This window comes from Sesamum indicum, linkage group LG1 (genome assembly GCF_026168435.1).
Source record: "Sesamum indicum cultivar Baizhima isolate 11 linkage group LG1, ASM2616843v1, whole genome shotgun sequence".
Taxonomy (NCBI): domain Eukaryota; kingdom Viridiplantae; phylum Streptophyta; class Magnoliopsida; order Lamiales; family Pedaliaceae; genus Sesamum; species Sesamum indicum.
Window position 1 is genome coordinate 14,282,401 of NC_142657.1, and position 25,257 is coordinate 14,307,657.

Here is a 25,257-nt window from a genome sequence, read left to right on the forward strand (position 1 = left end):
AGAGGTTTGATAATTGATGTTGTTATGGGCACGATTGCTTGGATGCCGTCAAATTTATTTTTTATTTAATCAACACATAAATTATAAATATCAATAAATTACAATAATTCACATTAATAGACTAAAAACAATAATTAAATCATAATCATTTTTCATTTAATTAATATATTAATAATAATTATAAATAAATTATAATAATTTATAAAAAATAAACTAACAATAAAATTCAAATTCATAATTTCGAACATGTCAATTGACAGGACAGCTTGGATACGGTAAAGTCTATTGATGGTGTAAATGTTCTTCCCCAATTTCGTCCAAATTATAGAATAGTCCAATCAAAAAGGCCTGCCGTTGCCAACCCACTCTACTCCTCAAAATAGATGTGCGTGGTGAGTTCCAATTTAGGCCACTTATTTAAATACTATGTCTAGACCAGGAAAAATCGTAGTTCACAAATTTTTATTTCCATATTCCTCCTTAGAACAAAAGTGAATTTTATTCAGTATTGAGGTAATGTTTCCGAGATTAGTCAGCGCAGTTGTGCTTGCTCAACACAATTTTTCTCACGTACAAATTAATACTCAAAAAATAAAAAAAATATTACTTTTTCTTTTATTTTATATTTTCACTAATATTATATAAGATGGGTAGCAATACATTTGGTTCCGATAAGTCGATTGGCTATGATTTGCTTAAGTTCTTGATAAAGAGTTATTGAATAATATCACATTATTTTTAAGTACTAGAAAAAGAATTACTGTTAGCTATATTATTAGTGGTTGTGTCTAAAAATTATGATATACTTTTAATTATTGTAAATAAAATCAATGAAAAAAGTTAATTTTTTCACCATGAAAAAATCATTTTTCATGGTTAAAAGCTATGGTCAAAATATTTATCATGGCTAAAAAGCCATGACAAATGTTTTAGCCAATATCATAAAAATCACGGCCAACAATCGTTGCTTGGTTGTGATTAATAACTATTTGGTACGACTATTTATTATTAACCATGACAATTAATCAAAATTAAATGTTATGACTCTTGCTGTGAGGTGAAAGAATATTCTTAAAAAAAATAATGTTATAAGATAAATTCTGGTTCTAGAATGTTAAGAAAGATAAAAATAAAATAAAAGTAACATATTATTTTAATTTAATAATATTGGAGAAAGACACATATTAATTTCCTTTTTTTAAAAAAAACTATTTTATAATATATAGACAGCGTTTGCAAAAATCAACTAACATGTAATTGAGAACAAAGTGTTTAAAACGTATGCAAATTGAGGTTTTCTTTTTGAGTTATGAAAAAACAGAAGCTCAAAGTCAATAAAAGGCGTTGTTAACCACTTTTGATTTCCATACATTATTTTATTTTTGGTTCTACCACACTGACACACACTCTCTTCACTGTTATGTTACATTTTCGAAAATTTGATTTCTTCATAAACTTTCACTTTTTAAAAAAAATAATAAGTTATTGATATATGAACAAAAGTTGGCTCAAAATATTAATTGTTACATTATTCAATTTATTATTTGTTATTCAATAGATTTAAATTTATAAATTAATAAATATATTAATAATTTTAAAATAAAAATTATTAAAAAAAAATTACATATTTGCATTTGTGAGAGTCGTATAATATAATACCAAAAAAGAAAACCCTAGTTGCCTCCAGAGTTGGGCAGACGGCCGATGGTAAAAAATTCTGCCGTAAAAACAGCGCCCAAAATGTACAAACAACCCAAACAAAACAGCTTATGTCATGACTTAGATATATATATATATATACATAGATATTTAAATTATTATTATTTTATTTATTTAGTTAAATATCTATTCTGATGATGTGGACGAAATCGTTTGTACAAAAGAAAAGAATGGGTAAAGGGGCCGTGATTGACTATGCCCCGGGTGGTCCCCACCTAACTGACCGGACTCCAACCCCAAATTCAAATCCTGTTAATTACGCAATACTAAATTCCAGACCAAAAAATACACACAGACCAGATGAGCAGACACGTCAAATGAAAGCAATATTACAATTGACGGGACGTCCCCAATATGGGTCCCCCCCTCCCTATTCCCACGTCACCATCATCACTCCCGATACCGCTTTCCCCCCACTATAAATTCCAACCCCTTTCATTTCTCCCTCATCACACCATTTCCATTTTTCTTCTCTCTACACTGTTCTGAAATCTTTTGCCAACGTTGCTGTGCATTGTTGTCAAGTCTTTTTCTAATTTCTCTCTTCTGATATTCTCTTATGGAAGATATGAAGTTGAGTAAGAAACGAGTTCGGGATGAGGCGGAGGAGTCCGAGTCGGATATCGACTCGCCGGAGGTGAAGCGGCTGAGGGAGAATCTGCTGGATAGTTTGGACGATGATGCAGAGTTCTGCACTTCCACCCAGGATCTCGACTCCTTCATGAAGAGTTTCCAGGAGGAGATCGCCGCTTCGACGTCCGCCGGCGACGGAGGTGCGGTTGATGTAGGGGCGGATCGCGGCGAGTCTCGGCCGGAGTTAGGGTACTTGTTGGAGGCGTCTGATGACGAGCTCGGGCTTCCTCCTCCGACCTCATCTCCCGGTGGGATGAAGAATGAGTTGACTGAGTTGGATCGGTTTGAGTCCGACGCGTCTGAGTTCGGACGCGAGTTCTGGGAGTTTTCGGGTTATGAATCATTCGGATTGGGGTTGGGTGCGGCGGATAACGCGAACAGTGAATACGTGGCATTAGACGGATTGTTTGACTATGCGGATCTGGGTGTCGGGTCGGGGGATTTAGCATGGAGACCCGAAACGCTGCCGGCTCAGTAGGGCGGACTTTTTATGCTCCACCTACAACCTATATATGCTACTGTTAGGGAGCTTAGGGTTAGGCAAAGAATATTGTTAATATAATCACTTTATTTAATTTCTTTTTTCTTTGATATATCTAATGATAGTTGAAAAAGTAAGTTAAAAGTATACCCAGATCTAGAGACTTACACGGATCATTTGCTCTAACTCTGATGGTCTCAATTTTCGCGTATGAAAGATATTTTTCCCTTCTCTTATTTCAATTAGTAGCTGTAATTAATTGATAATAATTATTCAATTGAAATAAAGATTATTAATTAATGATCTAATAAATATTGACATATCTAATTTCCATTTAGAAGAAAGGATTGGGTGGTGTCAGAAGTGAGAACGACAATTTCCACCTAATATATTTCATGAAATTTCACTTTCTCCTCTTTTTCCATATATCTGAATCCAACCACTCCACCCGCCGGATTTGATTTTCTATTTGACACGGCAATACATCATTTTTGTTTTTTTTTATTTTTTATTTTAGGATAAATTACATTTTCTCAATAAGATTATATTTAATTTTTATATTTTTTTATGTCAATTTATTATTTTAATTTTACAAAATTTACACTTTACCAAATATGTTTTCTTGTTGATTTTTTTGTAAAAAACGCATTACATATTGTGGATATACAAAAATATCATTTCACATCATCCATAAATATTACATATCTCTTTATATTACGTTTTTTTGATAACATATTTAGTTCAGAAATCATTAAAAACAGTTATAATTGGGATGATAAAATTTAATGAAAATGTTATTTTATTTAAATAGAATAATTTTATTGACACTCTAATATATGATTTATTCATATGAATTATTTTTATTTTTTGGGTAATTATGCAAATCACTCTCAAAATATATTTTGTAATGTTGTTGATATTTTTGGAGTGTATTTGTATTTTTTTAAAAATTATGGATGTTTGTGTAAATTGTATTGATGTTTTTATTGGTGTACGTTAATATTTTAAAAGATCGGTTTATATTAATAGATCAAAGTTGGATTGTAGATATAATACATTTGACGTGTATAAAAATTACATTATTTATTTGGGTAAATTTTGCCATTTGAATTATGCCCTTTGTTATACTTTGCTATTGATTTTTTTTTTTTGTCAATTTAATTATCATCTCAACTTTACAAATTTTGTACTTTGTGATATTTTTTTTGTTAATTTTTCTGTTTGAAAACATCACATGTTGTGCATATGTGAAAATATCATATTACATAACCCTTAATATCACATGCGTATTACATTTGAATTTTTTTTCCATAAAAAACTTGATTGATAAATATTTATAAATGACAAAGTGCAAAAATTCATAAAAAATTGAAATGGTAAGTTGACAAAAAAAAAGATTAAATAATAAAGTGTAAAATAATAATAATTCTTATATTTATTTTATTCAAAAAAAAAAAAGATTCAACACAATATAAATTATTATTTTTATAGTAGGTAAAATATATTTTACATCCTTGAGTATGTCATCCTCATAAATCATCCCCTTGAACTAAAAAGACCTTCACTTACCTCATCATTTTCTTTGATCCTTCAAATTTAATAAAAATGGACAAAAATACCCATGAAGATAACATAAGAGTATGATGTATTTACTTTAATCTCCTCCATAATACAATACATTAATTAATGTTGACTTTAGATTGTATTTAATTATCGTTAATAAATTAATACTAAAATAATTATTGCAACTTAATTAAGTATAAAACGATTATTTCAAATTTGATAGTATAAATATACATTTTGAAATTAGTAAAATGAACAATCTCGCAAGATTTTCTAATTTATTTTAAATGATCAATCTAGAAAAATTTAATGTGGAATTTTAATATTGTTGATTAGGAAACACTTATTTATAATTAGTAAATTTTCATATTGTTCAATGAGAAACAAAAATTTTATCGTAAATGATAAAAATATTATTTATTTTTCTAATTTTAATACAACTACTTGTACAATCAAATTTTAAACAAATTATTTGGTATTTAATTAATTTAATATTAATTTTGAAGTGCATAAAATAAGTTGGCTCAAAAAGACCCAAACGATCCAAAAAGAAGAAAGAAACAAGCGACTCATAACATCATAGGAGACCAAGTCATGAGAGGCCCAAAAACACTTGATAGGTGGTCTTGACAGGTGCCCCCTAGAAAACAGACAGGCGGGCGACCTTGATAATTGGCCCCCAGAAAACAGACTGGAAAAGGGAGATGACTGAAGACATCCCCTTACTCGAATCATGATAAGAGCTTGACAAAAATATTCGGGCTAAAAAGCCCACACATATGGCAGCCCACTCTCCTATGTGGCATCTCGTCAACAACCACATTGTACCACATAAGCCCTAGGAGGACTTCCTGGCGGCTGAGACTCCTCACAGACGAGGAAGGTGACCTCAAAGCCCTGGACTCCTGGGGAGCTAGGACTCCCTAGCGATTAGGAGTCCTTGCTGATGAAGAGTTCCCCAAACTTGGAGATAGGATTCAAAAGCACTTCTAACAGAAGGTAAAGATCAAATTATGGCTTATCCAAACGACATTCATCCACTTTTCCAAAAATGGAGGAACATGCATAGTCATATCGGAAGATGACACCCCTCTACAAATACAGGTTTACTCTTCTATGCTCATAGCACTTCCAAACACCTTCATGAGACTCTCTAACGTCTCTCACACATCTCTTACTCTCTAAATCATCTCTCTCACTCTCTAAACACCTTTTAAATACCCTTTAAACATTATCTAAGGACTCTACAAGCACATTGTCATATGTTCTTGCACTATTAAACGACTTTATTCATCATATCTCAATTTCAATTATATTTATTTACTTTTTGGCTTTATTCCATCTCAAATCCAATATTAATTTGGGCGTCGGAGTGCTAAGGCCTTTTTTGCAGGTCCTCCCTTTAAAATTTGCATTTACTTCGACCCAAATTTTGAGCATAGTTCATATTAATTGGATCCGAGCATTTTTGGAACGCATCAAAGTTATTAACAATATAATTGAAATAAAAATGAAAGTTATGTTGATTGATATATTTGATTGTAGAGGGCATTAAAAGTGAATATATTATATTATTAATCATCAAAGGTGTTTTTGTCCATTTATATTTAATCTAAGAAATTATCTCAAAGATAAGCGGTAATTAAGTGAAACTTCCTTTAATTTAAGGGGCTAATTGATAGTATATTTTAAGAGTGTAAAATATATTTAAACCTTAACATTATCGTGTTTATAAACCTACAAATTATTTATTTTTTAAAACTTTATTTTCTTTATAGTTATTTATTCTTTTATATTTTTTTAACTATTTTAAGAAAAGAAAAAATCTAGCAAGAGCATACTTGAATATTTAAATTCTTTATTAAAAAATTATATAATTTCATCAAATATTATGTATATTAATAATTTAAAATTAAAAAAAATTATAATTATATCAAATCCTCCCAATATATCCTACTTTCTCTCTCTCTCTTTTTTCTTTAAATGTATGGAAGGATTGCTGAGTACATTAAACGGTGACATACTAATCAGTTGGCGTATGAATTACGAACGACGTTCCATCAACAAATTTGAAATATCAACTCCCAATAATCGCCATCATTGATTTAGAAATTTGATTGATAAAGAAATTTCAACAAAATTTGTAATTTTAGACTCACCACAATAAGCCCTCTTTAGCCGAGTAATTTTATTTAGATCTGGAAAAAATTTGGTTTTATTTTTTAATCATAAGTATAATAGATTTTAATTATTATTAATTAGATCAAATTGGTTAGTCAATTATCAACATTAAATAATGATTTATAACTATTAAACAACGATGATTTAATTCCACCTAAATGTGATTTCGAATTTTCTTTTTTTTTTGGGCTTCTAGATCGATCGAACGGTAGGCCAATTTTTTCCGATGGGGACTGGGTTTGGCCCAAACCCGATATCCAAACCCACAAAAGACTTTGGCTAACAGCACACACATGGCCATGGGACTTCCCACATACTCCTTGTCGGAATCGGACACAAAAATCTAGCTCAGGTTTTATCCTCTTCCAATTCACCAACATTTATTACTCTCTATATTTTGTTGACTTGCACGCACCAATCTGACCTCTGAACTATTCGACGTCCATGGCACGGCAGCTAGAGAGCGTGTTATTTGATCTCCTGTGCATGGTTGATATATAGTATGAGAAAAGCTCAAGGAAGAATTTCAAGAAACATGGACGTCAAAGTAGGTGAAATAAGTCTTGTCTTGCACCGTTGGGTCTCGATACCCCTCTTCTCTATGTTTTTGCAGGCAACCGCCGAAAATACTAAATTAATACCATCAAAAAATTAATTAGGAAGGTCATGTTGATAACACTCAAAGGCACTCACTTCGAATTCGAAGGGAAACCCTAGATCTTTTCCTCATTTTCTTGCTGGTGTCGATTTCATGATTTCGTTCTGAATTGAGTGTGATGCTGTGTTTTGAAATTTTATGTTCAAATTTCCTTGTTTCTTGTTGTGGGGTTGCTGTGCATTTCGGTTTTTTGCATGTTTGATGTTGGTGGCAGTTCAATCTGCAGCCGGTGTTGTTGAATTATGTTAGGATGCATGTGCATTTGAATTGAAAGATTTGAACTTCTGATGAATTTCTTAGACTGTGTTGGTAGATTTACTCCATGTATGGGAAAATGATTTGTTTGTATTGCTTCCCATTGTCATTCTTCTATGGAGAATGCGAAATGCAATGCTTAATGTCATCAACTCGTTTTCTTTGTATTTGGCTTGTATGGTTGCTGAACCGTTTTGCGATAAGTTGAAATGTAATTTCTGGTTTATTATTGTTTTCATCAGTTGAAGGAAAATATGTTAATTTCTGATCATGTTAACAACTGGGGATGAATGTTGATGTATTTAAGTTTTCTTAGTCCTCACTCCTCTCATAGACAAGTAATGCCCCTGCCTCTCTAATTACTCCTGCTACACTGCTACTGTTCCCTGTCAATGACGAGATTTTGACGTTTATAACTTTGTTAAGTTTTCCAACAATTAAATTTTTCTGTTGACTGCAGCTCAGATGTTTGTGGTCAAGCTGCATCCAATCTAGTTGCTGGCAACAACTTGGAGGGAGACAGAGACACAGTTGTCGAGCCCTTCCAGAGCGGTTGAATATATGTAATCTGTAAGTTTATCAAACTTGTGTTTCTACGTGCACTAAATTGTTGTTTGCGGCGACGAGTTGCTTATTGCATGAGGTTTATTTTTTTAGCGAAGCATATACTTTTTGGTGATGCCATTATTTATATATAATCCTGGGGATCCCTGAATCAGCAGAAGCTCCTCCTGAACCTGTAAGCGTACCTAGTGGACAGGCTGCTAATGCGCACGCTCAGCCTCAGCAAGCAGCTCCTCTTCCTTCAACTGGACCAAATGCTAATCCGCTATATCTTTTTCCGCAAATCCTCGGTTCATCTATTTATTTTTTCTTTGCGTCGTTTCTCCTTTAGCTTACTAACTAGGTTTAATGTAAATTATCCCATGTGATATCAGAAATGGTTAAATTATACCCTGTGAAAAAAAATATCAAATTACCTCCATGTGTTTGTGAAAATAGAGTAATTTACCCCTTCACACGATTTCATATAATGCACGAGCTTTTTATTTTTTTAAATTTAAATTATTTAAGAACTGTTGGATTTGATTTGAATCAAAAGTCGAAATTCAATTTATAAATCAACAGCTTAGATTTTACTTAATTCAAAGTCTAGATTTACAATTGTGAATTTACCTAATATGTATTTACCTAAATATTGATTTAAAATATATTATATGTAATGAATTTATATATAATTATAATCATAAATATATATGTATATATATGTAGAGAGAGAGGGCGGGTGGCCACGCAAGTTAGGTAGGGGGTTTGAGTGCGGCGACGATGAGATGGGAAAGGGTTGGTGGTTTGGGCAAGACGACGACAACGCAATTGGTTTTGAGGGGGCGTCTCTACTGGTTTAGTGGGGCTGGAGATTGATTTTTTGGGGGGAGGCAACGCCAAGGCGCGAACAGGGAAGGGGAGGAGGGGCTGGCGACGTGATGTTGGTAGAATTTTATATATAATCGAGAGATTAATTGATAATTATTAAAAAATTAATTAAATTATAAATAATTTATAAATTACAATTGAAATATAATAAAATTTGAACGAATTAAATTGGAGTTCGTTATGATATTTGATAGCAAGTTATATTAATTAAGAAATTAGATAGGACGTAATAGATTTTTTATAAAAATCAAAATTAAAATATATATTATATATGTATATATATATGACACGAGTGGGGGAGGTGGGCCATCAACCCCACCGGCCCACCTACATCTTATTATATACAAATATATGTTTACTTATCATTCTAAATTGACACACACTTCACACATTTTACACACTCACGAGGAGAAACAGGTATGAAAATTTTTAGATTTTAATTTATATTAATTTATATAATTATATTATTTAGTTAGTTCATTTATTAAATGAAGTTTATATTGATCGATGTCTTGTTTAGTCGGAATATTTTATGAGTTTGATTATTTAAAATTAGTGTCAAATTAAATATCATATTTGATATAAAAATATTTAGTTGTTTAATTAAATTATTACAGATTTAATTATTACTATAGTTAATTTATTCAATTTTATCCGGCCTATTAACTAAATGCGTAATTATATGTATTGGTGTTTAATTAAATTATAGTAGTAACGAGAAATTGATAGAAAATTCATAAAAATATTCTAAAAATTATATTTAAGAAATATTATGTTATTAAAAAGAGAAAATGAGATTTTAATGATAATTTAACTTGGAGATGTTATTAAAACAGATAGTTATAAATATATGAGGGGTTTGATTAAATGAATTCTTATGAGTTAGTTGATAAATTAAATATATACTTGAGAAATTTAGAAAGTATAGTTATTTAAAAGAAAATGGAACAGATGGTTGAACTTTAATATAAATGAAATGTTAAAAGATTGGTGGAAAACATACGAATATTATATAATATTTTGTTTAGAACTTATGATGTTCTCAATATATTGATTATACATATAATATTTTATTATAGAACGTGACGAAAAAATAGAGGGTTGAGCAGCTCTTTGTATTAATTGAAGCATTTTGAGATTTGAGGTAAGTATAGCTAATTGATTTATATATATATTTGTGTAGTACTATATATATATATATTGGTTGTTTATATATTTGTGTAAGGTTACCTATATATTCGTGAAATTGTTATTATGTGTTTATATGTGGTTGTAATATACGGACAAATATTGATTGGTTGATATGATTGTATCATGTTTGACTTGCAAATATATATGTAAATATAGATTGTTTGGCAATACTTACTGAGAAGGCAGTTCACGGATTGTCACGTACTTTTGAGGAGATAAATCACTCTGAAGTTTGAGTCGTGCTGTTCTGGCCAATAGGTGGGTCAACCATGACATTTAAAGCCAAAATTTTTGTTATGGGAATATTAAATATGTCAGTCTCTAGCTCGATTTCTATTTAAAATCTTGTACAGCTGGTTGTTGTGTTATTTTATTTTTGGGATTTTGCAAATGAGGACGCCTGGGAAATGTAAATATTATCTTTTGAATATGCCTATTATCTCGTGAGACGTTTATATATTATATTGATAACTGAAAATATCTTATACGAGGGATTTTAATAAGGGAATGTATGATATTTAGTGGTAATTAAGTATAACATTGTAGGGAGTGTTACAGGCGACAAGCCTGAAAGTGGCGTCGTAGCGCGAGCGAGATCGGCTAGGGTGGAGGGAAGCGACGGGTATGGAGGTTGAGGCAATGGACTGAGGGGGGAAGAGGCGGGGGCGGCAATGGCCGGTGAGGGGGGTGGGATGGATTTTTTTTAAATAAAAAAGTATATATTAATAAAAATATTATATATTTTACATAAAAAAATAGTATTTTTAGTTTTTGATAAGTATTTACATATTATAATTATTAATAAATTATATATATAATATTTTATTTGTAAAACCTATGCCCAGTTGCAAGAGGGGTGAGTGCACTACACACACCCCTCTAAGGAGGTAAACTGCTTAAATTTTAATAACACAATGAGGTAATTTGGTGTTTTTTATTTCACAAGGAGGTATTTGCACATTACCCATATCATAAGGAGGTAGCTTGCATTTTTTCTCTTATAATTATATGGGCTTGGAAATATGATTCTCTTTTTAACAGGGCCTTCCAAGTTTCAAATGGAGTGTTGTTGGTGCAAACAATCTTGAGTTGGTACGCATAATGACTTGTTAGATTAAAATCCTTGAATACCATTGGGTTTCAGGTGCATATATTTAATAGAGGATTATAACTGGAGCAAGTACAGTACATATTATGATCGGTATATATATATATATATACATAACTGGAGCAGGCTTTATGTGTAGACATTATTATGATATTTGATTGAAAAATAGGAATTTTGTCTGGAGGTTTGGATGATTGAGGTTGTTAAGATTCCAACCTCATAATAATTGAAGCCCGGAGGAGGAGCTCATAAGCGTCTTCTGCTTGGCTCTCACAGTCACAGATTTGTGGTGCTTCCTTCAAGTTTAGAACAGTGCACGTCTCTCTCTCTCTCAACTTCAATCATCCCAATCTCCATCATCTGTCGCCTTCAGATGATGTTGTGACTTTTTGCTTGTCCTGTTTTTATATTATAGTATTTCTAATTTTTATGTTTTTAAATAAATTTAAGCAGAGAAAAGAGATTTTGATCGGAGTTAAATCATTTGGAATTTCGGGAATTTGTTTATTATTCATGAAAGTATCTTTTTTTCCTTTCATTTTGAATGAGAAAAAAAAAAAAAGAACAATCGTTAAGGTCCCTTTTAACCATATCAGAAGAAAAGGAAATTATAATCGAAAGAAAAACGACTTCCGAAGAAAATGTGAGACGAGGCCAAACCACGTTTTATGGAAACTAATACGACTTGCTTGTTTTATTATCTTTTCATTTTAAATTGCATTTTAATGCAGTTCACTCATTTAAGTATCAGATTTCGCAAGTGCGACCACCAATTTGTTGTGTTCTCCTCATGTAAACACTGTTGAATTAAAATAACATTATAGAATTTATAAAAATATTAATATGTCAATTTCATAATTTATATGATTATAAATACTGAAATACGCTAAGATCATATAAACCTTGGACTTTACCTTTTTAAATATTTTATTTGAAATAATATATATCAATCGATATTTTCAAAATTTAGGAAATATTGTATATATCGTTTGTAGTTGTTTCAATATATAACCTCCTAGTAATTTTTTTTTCATAATGTGTTCTGAATTTTACTGAATTCGAGATTAATTTTGACTAGTGATTCGTGGTTGTCGGCCCCAGTGAATTTTACACAAGATGGGAGTTGCATTGGCATTCTAGCGAGCTACTATATATGTGATTCTAAAGAGGACCCCATGCATGGTTGACATGGTAGTCTAAATCACTCACCTCCCATCCCCCACTAACATTTGATCAATCAAACGGAAACGTAGATCTTCATCAAATCTTACTCTGCTACAACTTTGATTGCTACGTGCATGGTGGATTTGCTGGGATCAAAAGATGGAGTTTTCGGTGCGTATGATAAGTTATGTGGGCATGATTTCAGATGAGCAAACATACCTTTCTTCGTGTAGGTCACCGTGCATTGGACCATTGATCTGCTGATGTCATCCCTGACCTCAGTTAGCAATACTGGACCCAAATCTGCTGTCTTTCCATATTTGATGGGCGCGGACCCGAAATGGTGTCTGGTAATTCCTGTGGGAGCCTAACGTTGTTCACTTTTCTATCCTTATCTGCTTTTCTTTCATGCCTAAATTCCCTCAACAGTCACACTGTCGGAAAAGGGCAGCTCCTCAAATTTATATATTTATTTATACTAATATACGAAAAAAACCCTTCAAATTCATAAACAGTGATTAATGAAATAGTCATATTAACTTTTTGTGAGGTCACAGTATCCTTCGTTACAAAGTAATTAACTTTAACTTTTCAAAATTTATATTAATTGATCATATTTTTCTTTTTACTAATGTAATGTATTAATTTATATATTTTACTCTTATTTATAATATATTTTAAAGTATGAAATATTATTTATTATGTGCACGCAGGAACTGCGCGCCACAACAGCTAATACTATTATAAAAAACAATCTTTTCTCGTACCAATTGTTTATTACCAAAATTTATTCTTAAAATTATTTTTTTTCTTCCAAAATAAATTTGGTCAGAATACTAATTTCAATTTTTTTTTAATAATCTCATAATTTTATAATTTTTTTCTCTTACCTACTGTTCCATATTTCTCTCTCTGCGAACGTCTCCATATTTATTTTTCTAACAAACTTTTAGATTTTTAATAAACTTATAATTACAATATTTATTTTTCTTTTCCTCTCACATTACAGTTTTTTTATATGCTCGCGGGGATTTCGTGCAACGGCAATTAGTATATATGATACGTATAAGATCTTTGGCCACACCACGAGGGTTGAAGGAACTTTTGAAAAAAATCTAAGATTATCAAAGGACTACCCCTGTAAAATAGTGTTAGCACTCTGATAGTTAAGTCAGTAACGGTTTATGAAAAAATAAAAAGAAAAAACTTGAATTAAAATTAGATAAAGGTGAGGTATGATGTGAGAATGACGAATATTCACGTAGGGCGCAAAATGTAAGTTTAGAATAGCTTAAAAATCGAGAGAGGGTAGTGAAAATAAGTGAGAGTTTGAGTTATGAAGAGTGATATTCCAAATGACCGCACAAAATCTCTATTTATAGGCTTGTACAGAGTAGGATACGGGGGTCGTTGGAAAGCTCTTTGAATTGGCTATCATGCAGAACAAACAGTTTGAGATTTGGATTAAATTTGACTGAGATACATGAGTTGGACTGAATCCTGCCATATCTGCCTAAAAATCCGAGAGTTGGTTATTTGTAGATTTTCTAGCTCGTTTGGTACTCATTTACCTGGAACCACCTAAAGTTGAACAAAGGTGACGTGTATAAATGTGTTGGCAAGTCCTATGAAGTGTCCTTTCAGCTGTAAATGCGCTTGTATCTTGGACCTACTATCTCATAAAAGAAAAACAGGCTTGTGGGTCTCACCTCCCTACTGGTAGGCTTTATCCATCCTTCTGATGAGTCGATTAGGCACTTAGTCGATTAAGCTAGTATGCCTAGTTTGTAGGGTTGGTCCAATAATTTTAGGGGACATCAATATATATGATGTGGCTTGTCACTCGCATGATACCTCATTGTGCGACGTACTATTCACTTTTGCTTTTTATAAGCCTCATTGTTTTATTTTAAAAAAGTGTTCTCTAACGAGAAAAGATATATGTGATATAATTAGGGTGGAAACGATCATATAAAAGTCAAATTGTCAAAATAAACATTTATGTGAAGGGATTTTTGGGAAAAAAAATAATTGATAATAACAACAGCACGAATGTGATACTACTTGCTAGTGAATATAATAAATGGGGTAAATTACAATTATTTTTTTTAAGATTTGGCATAATTATAAATATTTTCTCATTGTTTGAAAAATTATAAATATTCCATCAAGTAAAAAATAATTATGTAATCCCTAGACTGTAAAGTAGATATTACTATTTTACCTTTGTTGAATTTTTTTAAAAAAATAAAAAAATTAAGGGTGGATAAAATAAATAATTTAGAGGGAATATTAATTCATAAAAATATTTTAAAAAATTATGAAATATATAAAATTATAATTATAATTTGAAAAGAACATTTTGATCAGTTCACTACAAAAATTGGATGAAAACTTCACGGAATGGGGTTGTTGTTAGACGAACGCTAAAATTAAAGGGTTATTTATAATTTTTTAAATAATGAAGAGATATTTATAATTATATTAAACTTGAAGAAAGTAATTATAATTTACCCTAATAATAGTGATACAGTGGAAGATGTATATCGAATTGGAATAGTTTAATATATATAGAAATTAGAACAATCTAGAAATATCTTTCTTTTTCTCAATCTCACAAACAAGATCTAGATCTAATTTTAGAATTTATTAGTCCAAAAGGCACCTCCAAATGTAGGGGTTTGTGTTTTTAACTTTCATTGTAAGTCAAAACCACATACATTATTCTGGGAAAGGAAAAAGAAAACGAGTCCAAAGCAATTGTGATGAAGATCATATTACCAAAAAAGAATGGAGTTTGTTGGTCTTAAAAGATCTCAGTGTTTATTTAAGATTTTCTAATGACGGATTAAGGGTATTTATTATCTCAAATGCAATGATATTTTTTCAAGAAAAATGTAGTGCTTGTATTGTCAAAACAATGTTAGAGTCAAGTTAGATGGGTTTATAATGAAAGTTTTTCAACACTCAAGTCAATGTTTAGAACTTGGTTCTCGAAAAGATATACGATGGTAATAGGGGTACCCAAAGTTGTACCTGGTTGGGGGAGAATTATTATTTATAATTTTCGGTCTAATTCTACGATTTCAAGTACATCATTGATTTAAAATATGACTTACGGGCAGCAATGATCTATACATATTAATGAATAATAATGGCATATAGGTCTCTACAAATAAGACGATGGATCAGGCCGAGACATAGAATACTTAGCTAGAGATAAAAGTATCTAAGATAACTTTGAATGAAAATATTCTTGAGATTTCTTAATTGAATCGTTGATAACATAAATCGTGGATATGCATATTTGCGAGTGTTGAAGGTCCACTTAGCATAAATATTCCCACATTAGAGAGTTATTTTAAAAATACTAAAATATTGATGATCTTGCATGTATGTAATAATTATTTGAATGATTGGTCGAAGAAGATGGTCTTTCATGATAATGAGATCTGGGCGCTGGTGCCGACCAGTCCCTAATCAACACAATAATTGGCACAGTTATTGCAATTCACAATATTTGGTAGCCAGTTTCTTCTATGTATATTAGTTATTGTCACATATTGTTATTACGTGTGTATAATAAAAAAAATTATATTTTAAAAATATATTATATATAAAAGTAAAATATATAAATCAATATATTATATTTAAAAAATTAAAGAAAGAAATAAAATAAAATAAAACTAACTTATTAATTTATATAAAATTTGAAAAGTTAAATAAGTTGAGAGGTATTTTTGACTTTATAAAAAATTAGTACAGGCGGTACCATTAATCGTCATTTGTAAGTGTGTAGTACTAATTTATTTATTTTGATTCACAAATAACATCTGGCAGATTCTAATTTATTTTGTTGATTTCAACCTTAAAACAATATATATATATGTGTGTGTGTGTGTATGGTGGTCAACAAGTGGGCTAAAAGAAAAAGAATTAATGACTCCATAATAAATAAAAAAATCTAACCAGCCATATTGGCAGAAGATGATGGGTGGGCTTTCCTCTCCTGCTGTGGCATATCGATAAGGAGTCTTTTCAGAATGTATGTTGCATTCCATCCTACTTATTTCTACATCCACCATATAATATTATTTTTCAAATTTGTCTTGTCTTAACTTTTCGTTATAAAAATACACATTTATATATATAATTAAGGTAAAAGAAATAAACATGCCAAAATAAACACAAAAGCACACTCGCAATTAGGTAAAAGAGATGGAAATTTCAATGAAAGCTTTATGTATGCATGTGTGTTAGTGGGATTATTTGGAGCAATACGGAACTCTACTTACCTAAACCACATACTTCCACCTAAACTCCTTGGAGCCATAATCCTGGAAAATGAACATCTTTTACAAGATACTGATGATGATTCATGTGTGATTTTGAGTGGAACGAATCCTGTCTATTTATAAAACAAATCATGAAATTGAATTGATTTAAACATTAACCAGCTTAAAACAATAGATCTATAATTTAATTTCAGTGCTATATAGCCAGTTGTAGAATGGGTTGATTTGTTGTTTTTGTTTTGACTATTATACTCGTTTTTTTATTACGTCATCATAAAAGAAAAAAAAATTATACATGTGGCGTATATGTATTAAATAAAATAAGAAATGCAATAGGAATTAGAATAGAAATTCTAATCGGCTCTAACTAATGGCTTAAGTAGGACATCCCGTTCCAAGTTCTATGATTGCTACTCTTCTCTCACTTCTTTATTCATCAAATAAAGATCTTATAAAGAGGGTAAAATTGTCCCCAGTTACACCATGTAAGTAACACAACATCTGCCTATAAGTACCTGGCCTGGATCAGGCCATTTACTGCTAAAACAACTACAAGAAAATATGGGAGCAATGAAGCAGAAAGGCCCAAATGTTGAAAAGAAACAGGGTGGCATTGTTACTATGCCCTTCATCTTTGGTGAGCTTCTTCATGCTAAATTTCTCAATTTCTACATAAATGAAGTCACATACCTTGTTAAACTGTATCATCCGTGGGAATACATATATAGGCATAAGCATCATACGGGACGGTTGTATGTATTTATACACGGTGTATTTTGTTTTGCAGCAAATGAGATATGTGAGAAGTTGGCTGTGGTTGGGTTCAGCACAAACATGATCAGCTACTTAACTACGCAGCTACACCTGCCACTCACTAAGGCTGCCAATACTCTCACAAACTATGGAGGAACCGCAGCCATGACACCGTTGCTTGGTGCGTTCGTCTCAGATGCCTTTGCCGGGAGGTTTTGGACCATAACAATTGCTTCAATTATATACCAAATAGTTAAGTTGTCTGAACTTACCAGAGATACTTTATAAAACAAGAAAACAACGACTCATTCTACTAAACTGTTTGTGAACAGGGCATGATCAGTTTGACAACATCAGCAGTACTGCCCAGTTTAAGGCCTCCCCCTTGTAAAAACAACCAATTTTGCGAAGAAGCTGACTCAGGCCAACTAGCTGTTCTCTATGTCTCACTCTTGCTGACAGCCTTAGGCTCCGGTGGGATTAGACCATGTGTTGTTTCATTCGGGGCTGATCAATTCGATGAGAATGACCCCAAGCAGAAGACTTCAACTTGGAAGTTCTTCAATTGGTATTATTTCTGCATGGGAGCATCTATTCTGGTTGCCAACACAGTCATCGTTTATATTCAAGACAACGTCGGATGGGGTTGGGGACTCGGCGTTCCAACCATTGCTATGGCTCTGTCAATCATTGCTTTCATATTCGGATACCCTTTGTATCGGAAAATGGATCCCGCTGGCAGCCCATTTACGCGACTGATGCAGGTCTGTGTGGCAGCGTATAAGAAGAGGAAGGTAGCTATGGTTTCTGATCCTAAAATATTGTATGAGAATGAGGATCTTGATGCTGCTATTTCTGTCGGTGGGAAGCTTGTCCACACAAAAAGCATGAAGTAAGTTGATCTCTTATTTTTATCTGCATTCTTTCTTTCATTATTATTTCCTCCCGTGCATTATGCATTATTGATTCTTGGTCCTACAATGTGCATGATTATGTGTTTCCCGAAGATTATAATTTTTTACAAAGATTGTTCGTCTGCATCTTTTAAATGAATTCCAAAGAAGACCTTACCGTTGAACTCAATAGGAGCAAAATTCTGGTACACAGTAATTTGAGGTAGTTGTAAACAGTAAAGAGTGTTTCAGCCCCACGGATCTTATCTTGCCAATGGATTATATAAAAATGACAACGTAAAGATGGACCGAAAAAATCTATGGCTCATCAATTTCACAGGGCAGAGTACATAAATCAATGGATAAAACGCTTTAAATAAGGTACTTTCTATACAAACAACTATGTACTTGTATATTTCTGCAATGCAAATTTCTTTACCACCTTAGATCTGCTTTTTTACTACACAACTTGTTCAATGTCATGTCCGCTGTATCAGGCGCCCACCTGCAGGACCTTTATCTGATGAAACTAGTCCTGATGTGTTCATTGAATTACATTATCGGATAAGGCCTCCTGTTATCAGCCACAAGTTGCTCTGGATAAAGCCAAGATTATACCCTTCTCTGGATTGGCTAATCCAACCAATCTCCGTTCCGCTTCCCACTAGCATATCTCTCAATTAGGCAGCAAAAAATAAATATTTTGGAAGAAAGAAGAGAACTTGAATCATTGTAATGAATCAGACGGCACTGAGAATTTCCCAGAATGTTATGACTAGTAGAAAAGCTGAAAATAGTGGAATTCCAAGATTTTTTTCTTTTCTTGGTTTATGGATTTTAATCCAGTAATCGAGTGTTGTTTAGAGTTAATTTTATCATTACTATTTAATGAAGTCACACTTTAGTTTTCAAGAAATTAATATGTTTCCAGCTTATGGAATCAGCTTAAGACAAAATGGCATTCAGAATTACATGATGGAAATATTTTGATTCCCCTGTAACTACGCAGGTTCCTGGACAAGGCCGCCATAGTGACAGAGGAAGACAACCCCAAGGCCCCCGACCCCTGGAAACTCACCACAGTCCACCGAGTCGAAGAACTGAAATCCATCATCCGAATGGGCCCAATATGGGCCGCCGGCATCCTCCTCATCACCGCCTACGCCCAACAAAACACCTTCTCCCTACAGCAGGCCAAATCCATGGAAAGACATCTCACCAAACACTTCCAAATCCCAGCAGCATCAATGAGTGTCTTCACCCAGGCATCAATGCTGGCCACCATAGTATTCTACGACCGCATCTTCGTCCCGTTAATGCGAAAATTCACAGGCCTGGAGCGAGGCATTTCCTTCCTAACACGAATGGCCATAGGCCTTTTCATATCTTTACTAGCAACACTCGCAGCCGGTTTCGTCGAAGTGAAGCGCAAGAATGCTGCTTTGGATCATGGCCTGATAGACAAGCCGCAAGATATCATTCCCATTTCAGTTTTCTGGCTAATGCCACAGTATTGTCTCCACGGGATGGCAGAAGCATATATGTCTATCGGGCACCTCGAGTTTTTCTATGATCAGGCGCCGGAGAGCATGAGGAGCACCGCGCCAGCTTTATTCTGGCTTTCGATGTCGGCGGGGAGTTATACAAGCACCCTTTTGGTTACTCTGGTACACAAGTACAGCGCAGGGGCTGATGGATCGAATTGGTTGCCGGATGACAATCTGAATAAAGGGAAATTGGAGTATTTGTATTGGTTGATCACGTTGTTGCAGTTCTTTAACCTGATTTATTACCTAGTTTGTGCGAAATTCTATACGCTGAAGCCAATTCAGGCCCGCAAATTGGGAGATGACAAGGAAAAAGAAGACGGGGTTGAGCTGACAAGCCATGTTTAGGGTCCGTGATTTTGTGGGTTTTTAGGTAGGGGCAAGAAATTTAGTTAGAAGGGAAAGTCCTAGAATGGATCTTATCTATGTATATTATCTGAAAAGAAAGTCCATTTTCTTTGAATTTGGACAATTTCTGATTACTTTGTCAATCTTGTTAGGGTCACTTTTTTGCCATGTCTGAACTTCCATATTCAATCATTTTGAATAACTAATTTGAAAATACCTTCTTTAAGATAAACTATTTAACTTCTAAATAGTAATAAATCAATAACAATCTATTTGAAGTATAAAGAAAAAGTTGGAAGGAAACCCCGAAAAGATTGGTCGTTTCAACGACTTTTCTTATCCAATGCGTACCCTATTCCGCATTTCCCCCTCAAACCGTAAGCCCGAATAATCATTATATATAATCTCTTACGTCCTACATTGTTGGGAAATTTTGGCCCAAACCAAAGGTGATGGGCCCTCACTTCGGACGGCCAAATCACACATGGCCCTGTGGGCCACTTACTCTCTTGACCCGACCCACAAAAGGTTCGACCCATTGACCCTACATATTTATACCTAATCTCGGTCAAACCCTAACTCATTTCTGCCTCTTCCTTCTCCCTCCCGAACCCTGGTCTCTCTCGTCTCTTCGGGTTCTTCCCATAACCCCTGGAGTCCTGTGTAACCTCCCCTTCCCAATAATGGCCGTTTCCCGGCCATTAATGGACAGCCCGTTTATATGGCTGGTCTGTTTTGGTTCGTGGGGATAAGCCGAAAACCGAACTCTCTCTTCTCCTGTCTCTCTGATACTCTGATATTGCCTTTGTGGCATAAGCCTCCGTGGTTATCTTAAAGCCTTTGTGGCATTCTCCTTTGTGGTTGAAATAGAACCTTTGTGGTTCGGTTTGCCTGAGTGGCTTGTGTGATTTGAGCAACCAGTGAGGTGCTCAACCTTTGGCCTTGTGTAGGCCTTGGGTTTTACGGCTCCTGAGCCTTACAGTTGTCTTTGACCCCGTTTATTGTTATCTTATTGTTTCTGGTTTATTTCTGGTTTCTGTTGTGCTATTCCTTAGATTACTTGTAATTCGTTATAGGAAAGCCTGTAATATTAAGTTATTGTTAATTTCTGTAACTGTGTAACGTGTTGTAATTGTGCCGGAGATCGATCCACTCCTTACAGTGGTATCAGAGCACCAGGGGGTGTCTCTGGCTTGAAAAGCCAAAACGGTAAACTCGCTTCAACTCTTAACTCTTTAAATACCGGTCCCAGTGTCCCAACCCCTTCCCTACTCACCTCCCTTGGCCGGGCTCGAGAAGCCGTCGGGTATCTAGTGGAGGCGTAGTGAAGGCCCCTGCAAATTTTTTCTTTTAATTCCTGTTCTGTAATTATTTCTGTGATTGGGGATTTCTCTGCTGTTTAATATCTGCTCCTATCTTTTGAACTGAGAACACTGTGTACTGTGAAACTTGCTGAAAATGTCTGGTTATAATTTACAACCGTTTGATGGTAAAACTGATTTTAGTATATGGCAGCAAAAAATGAAAGGTATCTTAATACAACAAAAGGTTTTTAAAGCAATCGATGGAAAATATTCTGAAACAGTTTCTGAAGAAAAACGGCTTGAAAATGATGAGTATGCTTACAGTTCTATTATCTTAAATTTATCTGATTCTGTAATTAGGAAAGTTGGAAAACAGAATTCGGCTAAAGAACTTTGGAATAAACTTGAGGAACTCTTTACTGAAACTTCACTTCCTAGCAAACTTTTTCTGTTAGAAAAATTTTTTAGGTATAAACTTGATATTTCTAAAAATATTGAAGAAAATATTGATGAATTTACTAAATTAGTTCAGGACATTAAATTAACTGGAGATAAAAACATAGATGATTATACACCTATTGTTTTATTAAATGCTATACCTGAGTCTTATAGTGATGTTAAGGCAGCAATAAAATATGGCCGTGATAATGTGTCATTAGAAACTGTTATTAGTGGCTTAAAATCAAAAGAAATGGACTTAAAAACAAATGCTCCTAGTACCAATAGTAATGAGGTAAACTTTGCAAGGGGAAGAACTAAGTCTAGGAGTAATGATAGTGATAAAAATCATAAATACAGAAAACATAGTAAAAGCCGTAGTAGAAGCAGGGGAAGAAGTCCATCTAGGAGTAAAAATCATAATAAAAGAAATGATAAAAAGGATTATAAGTGTTATAATTGTGGGGGTAGAGGACATTTCATAAAAGATTGTAAGAAACCAAAAAAGAATAACCAAAATGACTCTGCAAATGTTTCTGAAGAAACTTCTGATGAAGTTTATATGATTTCTGAAACTAACCTTGTTGATAATTCTAATAAGTTTGAATGGCTTGTAGATTCAGGGTGTACTTTTCATATGACTCCTTATAAAGATATTTTGATGAATTTTAAAACAGAGAAGTTAGGATCTGTTTCTATGGCAAATCAGAAACTTTGTGATGTTCTTGGTTTTGGAGATATTTTTCTGAAATTTGAAAATGGTTCTAAACTTACCCTTAGAGGTGTTAGATATGTACCAGACCTTGCCCATAACTTATTATCTTGTTCAGCCCTTGAAGAAGATGGGTTGGAAGGGAGATGGGGTAAAGGGGTAATGAGAATCACCAAAGGGTCTTTAACCATTTTTAAAGCTGAAAAGAAAAGAAATCTCTATCTTTGCAAGGTTCAATATGATTTATTCTCTGGAAATGTGTCTGAAATTTCCAAATCTGATTTGTGGCATAAAAGACTTGGGCACATAAGTTTAAAAGGACTTGAATTGCTGCATAAAAATGGATTTCTGCATGATAAACCTACCATTTTGAATTTTTGTGATGAATGCATTCTAGGAAAACAGCATAAAGTCAGTTTTCCTACCTCCTCATATCCCGTTCCCACTTCTTCAAAATGCATATTAGATTACGTGCATGCAGATGTGTGGGGTCCTGCAAATATTGGCACACATGGTGGTAATAAATACTTTCTTTCTATTATAGACAATTATTCCAGAAAAGTCTTTGTGTTTCTTATGAAACAAAAATCTGATGTTTTTGAGAAGTTTCAAAGCTGGAAAAATTTAGTTGAAAATCAAACAGGTTTTAAACTTAGAGCTTTGAGAACTGACAATGGATTAGAATTTTGTAATAAACAATTTTCTGAACTTTGTGAAAAGTATGGCATTAAAAGACATAAAACTACACCCTATACCCCACAACAGAATGGTGTAGCAGAAAGAATGAATAGGACCTTGCTGAATAAAGTCAGGTGTCTTTTAATAAGTTCAGGATTACCTAAAACTTTTTGGGGTGAAGCACTGTTAACTGCAGCATATCTAATAAATAGATCACCATCTGTGCCTTTGTTTGGAAACATCCCTGAAAAATTATGGTCTAACACTGATGTTGATTTATCTTCTCTTCGCATTTTTGGATGTTCTGCTTTTTGTCTTGTGAATGGTGATAAATTAGATCCTAGGTCCCAAAAATGTGTATTTATTGGTTATCCAATAGGTGTTAAAGGTTACAGATTGTGGTTAAGAAACCAACCAGGTTTTAAAGTAGTTGTAAGTAGAGATGTAATCTTCAATGAGTCTGAAATGCCTTGCTTGAACACTGCTTCTAAAACCACTGAGAATTATAACATTGAAAATACCTTTAATAAGGTGGAACCTAACACCCTAGATAACCAACAAGGGGAAGATTTAGGAGATAGAGAAGAAAATCAAGAAGATCATAATGAAATAGAAAATGAAGTCAACTCTGAAAACTCTTACCAACTAGTAAGAGATAGGGTACCTAGGCAACGTAGAATTCCTACTAGACTAAGAGACTACCACTTAGCTCTAAATGCTGAGAATATTGAACCAAATTCTTATGAGGAAGCTTTAGAAAACCCACATTCAAAAGAATGGTTGTCTGCTATGCATGATGAAATTAAAGCTTTAAAAGAAAATAAAACATGGGTCTTAGTTCCTAAACCTGAAAATGTCTCTGTGATTGACTGCAAATGGGTTTTCAAAGTAAAAGAAGAAGATAACAAGAAAAGGTTTAAAGCTCGATTAGTAGCTAAAGGTTTTACACAAAAAGAAGGAATAGATTATACTGAAATCTTCTCACCCGTAGTTAAGTTTACTACTGTAAGAATTCTGCTTGCTTTGGTTGCTCAATTTAATTGGGAACTTAAACAAATGGATGTAAAAACTGCCTTTTTGCATGGAAACCTTGATGAAAAGATTTATATGTCTCAACCTTATGGCTTTGTTGACAAGAAAAATCCTGATCTTGTATGTTTGCTTAAAAAATCTCTATATGGACTTAAGCAGTCTCCTAGGCAATGGAACAAAAAGTTTGATCAATTTATGCATTCCTTAGAATTTAAAAACAGTGCATATGATCCTTGCCTGTACTTTAAGTATGTCAATAATGTGCCTATTTTTCTTGTCCTATATGTAGATGACATGTTAATTGCCAGCTCTTGTCTAAGCATGATTAAAGAGTTACAGAAAAATTTGTGTAAAACTTTTGAAATGAAGGATTTAGGAGATGCTAAAAAGATACTTGGAATGAACATTGAAAGAAATAGGTCCAATTCATCTATTTTCTTAAATCAAACACCTTATATTCAAAGTATTCTTGAAAAGTTTTCTATGTCAACTTCTAAACCTTCTTCTGTGCCTCTTGCTGCTCACTTCCAGTTAAGTAAGGATCAGTGTCCAAAAACTGATTCTGAAAAAGAAAAGATGAATAAAGTGCCCTATTCTAATGCTATTGGTTCTGTCATGTATTTAATGGTTAGTACCCGACCTGATATTGCTTATTCTGTTAGCTGCTTGAGTAGGTATATGTCAAACCCTGGCTCTCCCCATTGGGAAGCCTTGAAACATCTTTTAAGATATCTTAATGGTACTAAGAAACTTGGTATAAACTTTTCAAAAAGTCCTAATGGAGCTAAACTTGTTGGGTATGTAGATTCTAACTATGCAAATGATAGAGATAGCAGAAAATCTACTACTTCATACATTTTTACTTTATGT

At 33.2% G+C, this 25,257-nt stretch overlaps 2 protein-coding genes and 1 long non-coding RNA gene across 5 annotated transcripts; all 3 read left to right on the plus strand.

The window, feature by feature from the left end:
• Window positions 1–2,152: 2,152 nt before the first annotated feature.
• Window positions 2,153–3,069, plus strand: LOC105161068 (uncharacterized). Its single transcript, XM_011078646.2, has one exon. The coding sequence runs from the start codon at window positions 2,279–2,281 to the stop codon at window positions 2,828–2,830; it is 552 nt and encodes a 183-aa protein (XP_011076948.1). The 5' UTR covers window positions 2,153–2,278; the 3' UTR covers window positions 2,831–3,069.
• Window positions 3,070–7,130: 4,061 nt separating this feature from the next.
• On the plus strand, window positions 7,131–11,657 carry LOC105161078 (uncharacterized). Of its 3 annotated transcripts, XR_016065549.1 has the most exons (4): window positions 7,131–8,060; window positions 8,213–9,341; window positions 10,004–10,068; window positions 10,272–11,155. It is a non-coding gene; the product is annotated as an uncharacterized LOC105161078 (long non-coding RNA). The 3 variants fall into 3 exon arrangements; XR_847739.3 differs by lacking the exons at window positions 10,004–10,068; window positions 10,272–11,155 and adding an exon at window positions 11,157–11,657 and having other exon boundaries at window positions 8,213–8,344; XR_016065547.1 differs by having other exon boundaries at window positions 10,004–11,155.
• Window positions 11,658–17,052: 5,395 nt separating this feature from the next.
• On the plus strand, window positions 17,053–20,366 carry LOC105161089 (protein NRT1/ PTR FAMILY 3.1). Its single transcript, XM_020697043.2, has 4 exons — window positions 17,053–17,319; window positions 17,470–17,687; window positions 17,768–18,327; window positions 19,338–20,366. Exons 1-4 carry the CDS (start codon window positions 17,244–17,246, stop codon window positions 20,221–20,223), a joined length of 1,740 nt encoding a protein of 579 aa, XP_020552702.2. The 5' UTR covers window positions 17,053–17,243; the 3' UTR covers window positions 20,224–20,366.
• Window positions 20,367–25,257: the final 4,891 nt, after the last annotated feature.

Bases quoted from the DNA above. Each gene is read 5' to 3' on its own strand.
- LOC105161089 (XM_020697043.2), top strand. From the start codon at position 17,244: ATGGGAGCAATGAAGCAGAAAGGCCCAAATGTTGAAAAGAAACAGGGT. The intron at 17,688-17,767 runs GTTAAGTTGTCT...GTTTGTGAACAG, and splicing joins CTTCAATTATATACCAAATA to GGCATGATCAGTTTGACAAC. The intron at 18,328-19,337 runs GTAAGTTGATCT...GTAACTACGCAG, and splicing joins GTCCACACAAAAAGCATGAA to GTTCCTGGACAAGGCCGCCA.
- LOC105161068 (XM_011078646.2), top strand. From the start codon at position 2,279: ATGGAAGATATGAAGTTGAGTAAGAAACGAGTTCGGGATGAGGCGGAG.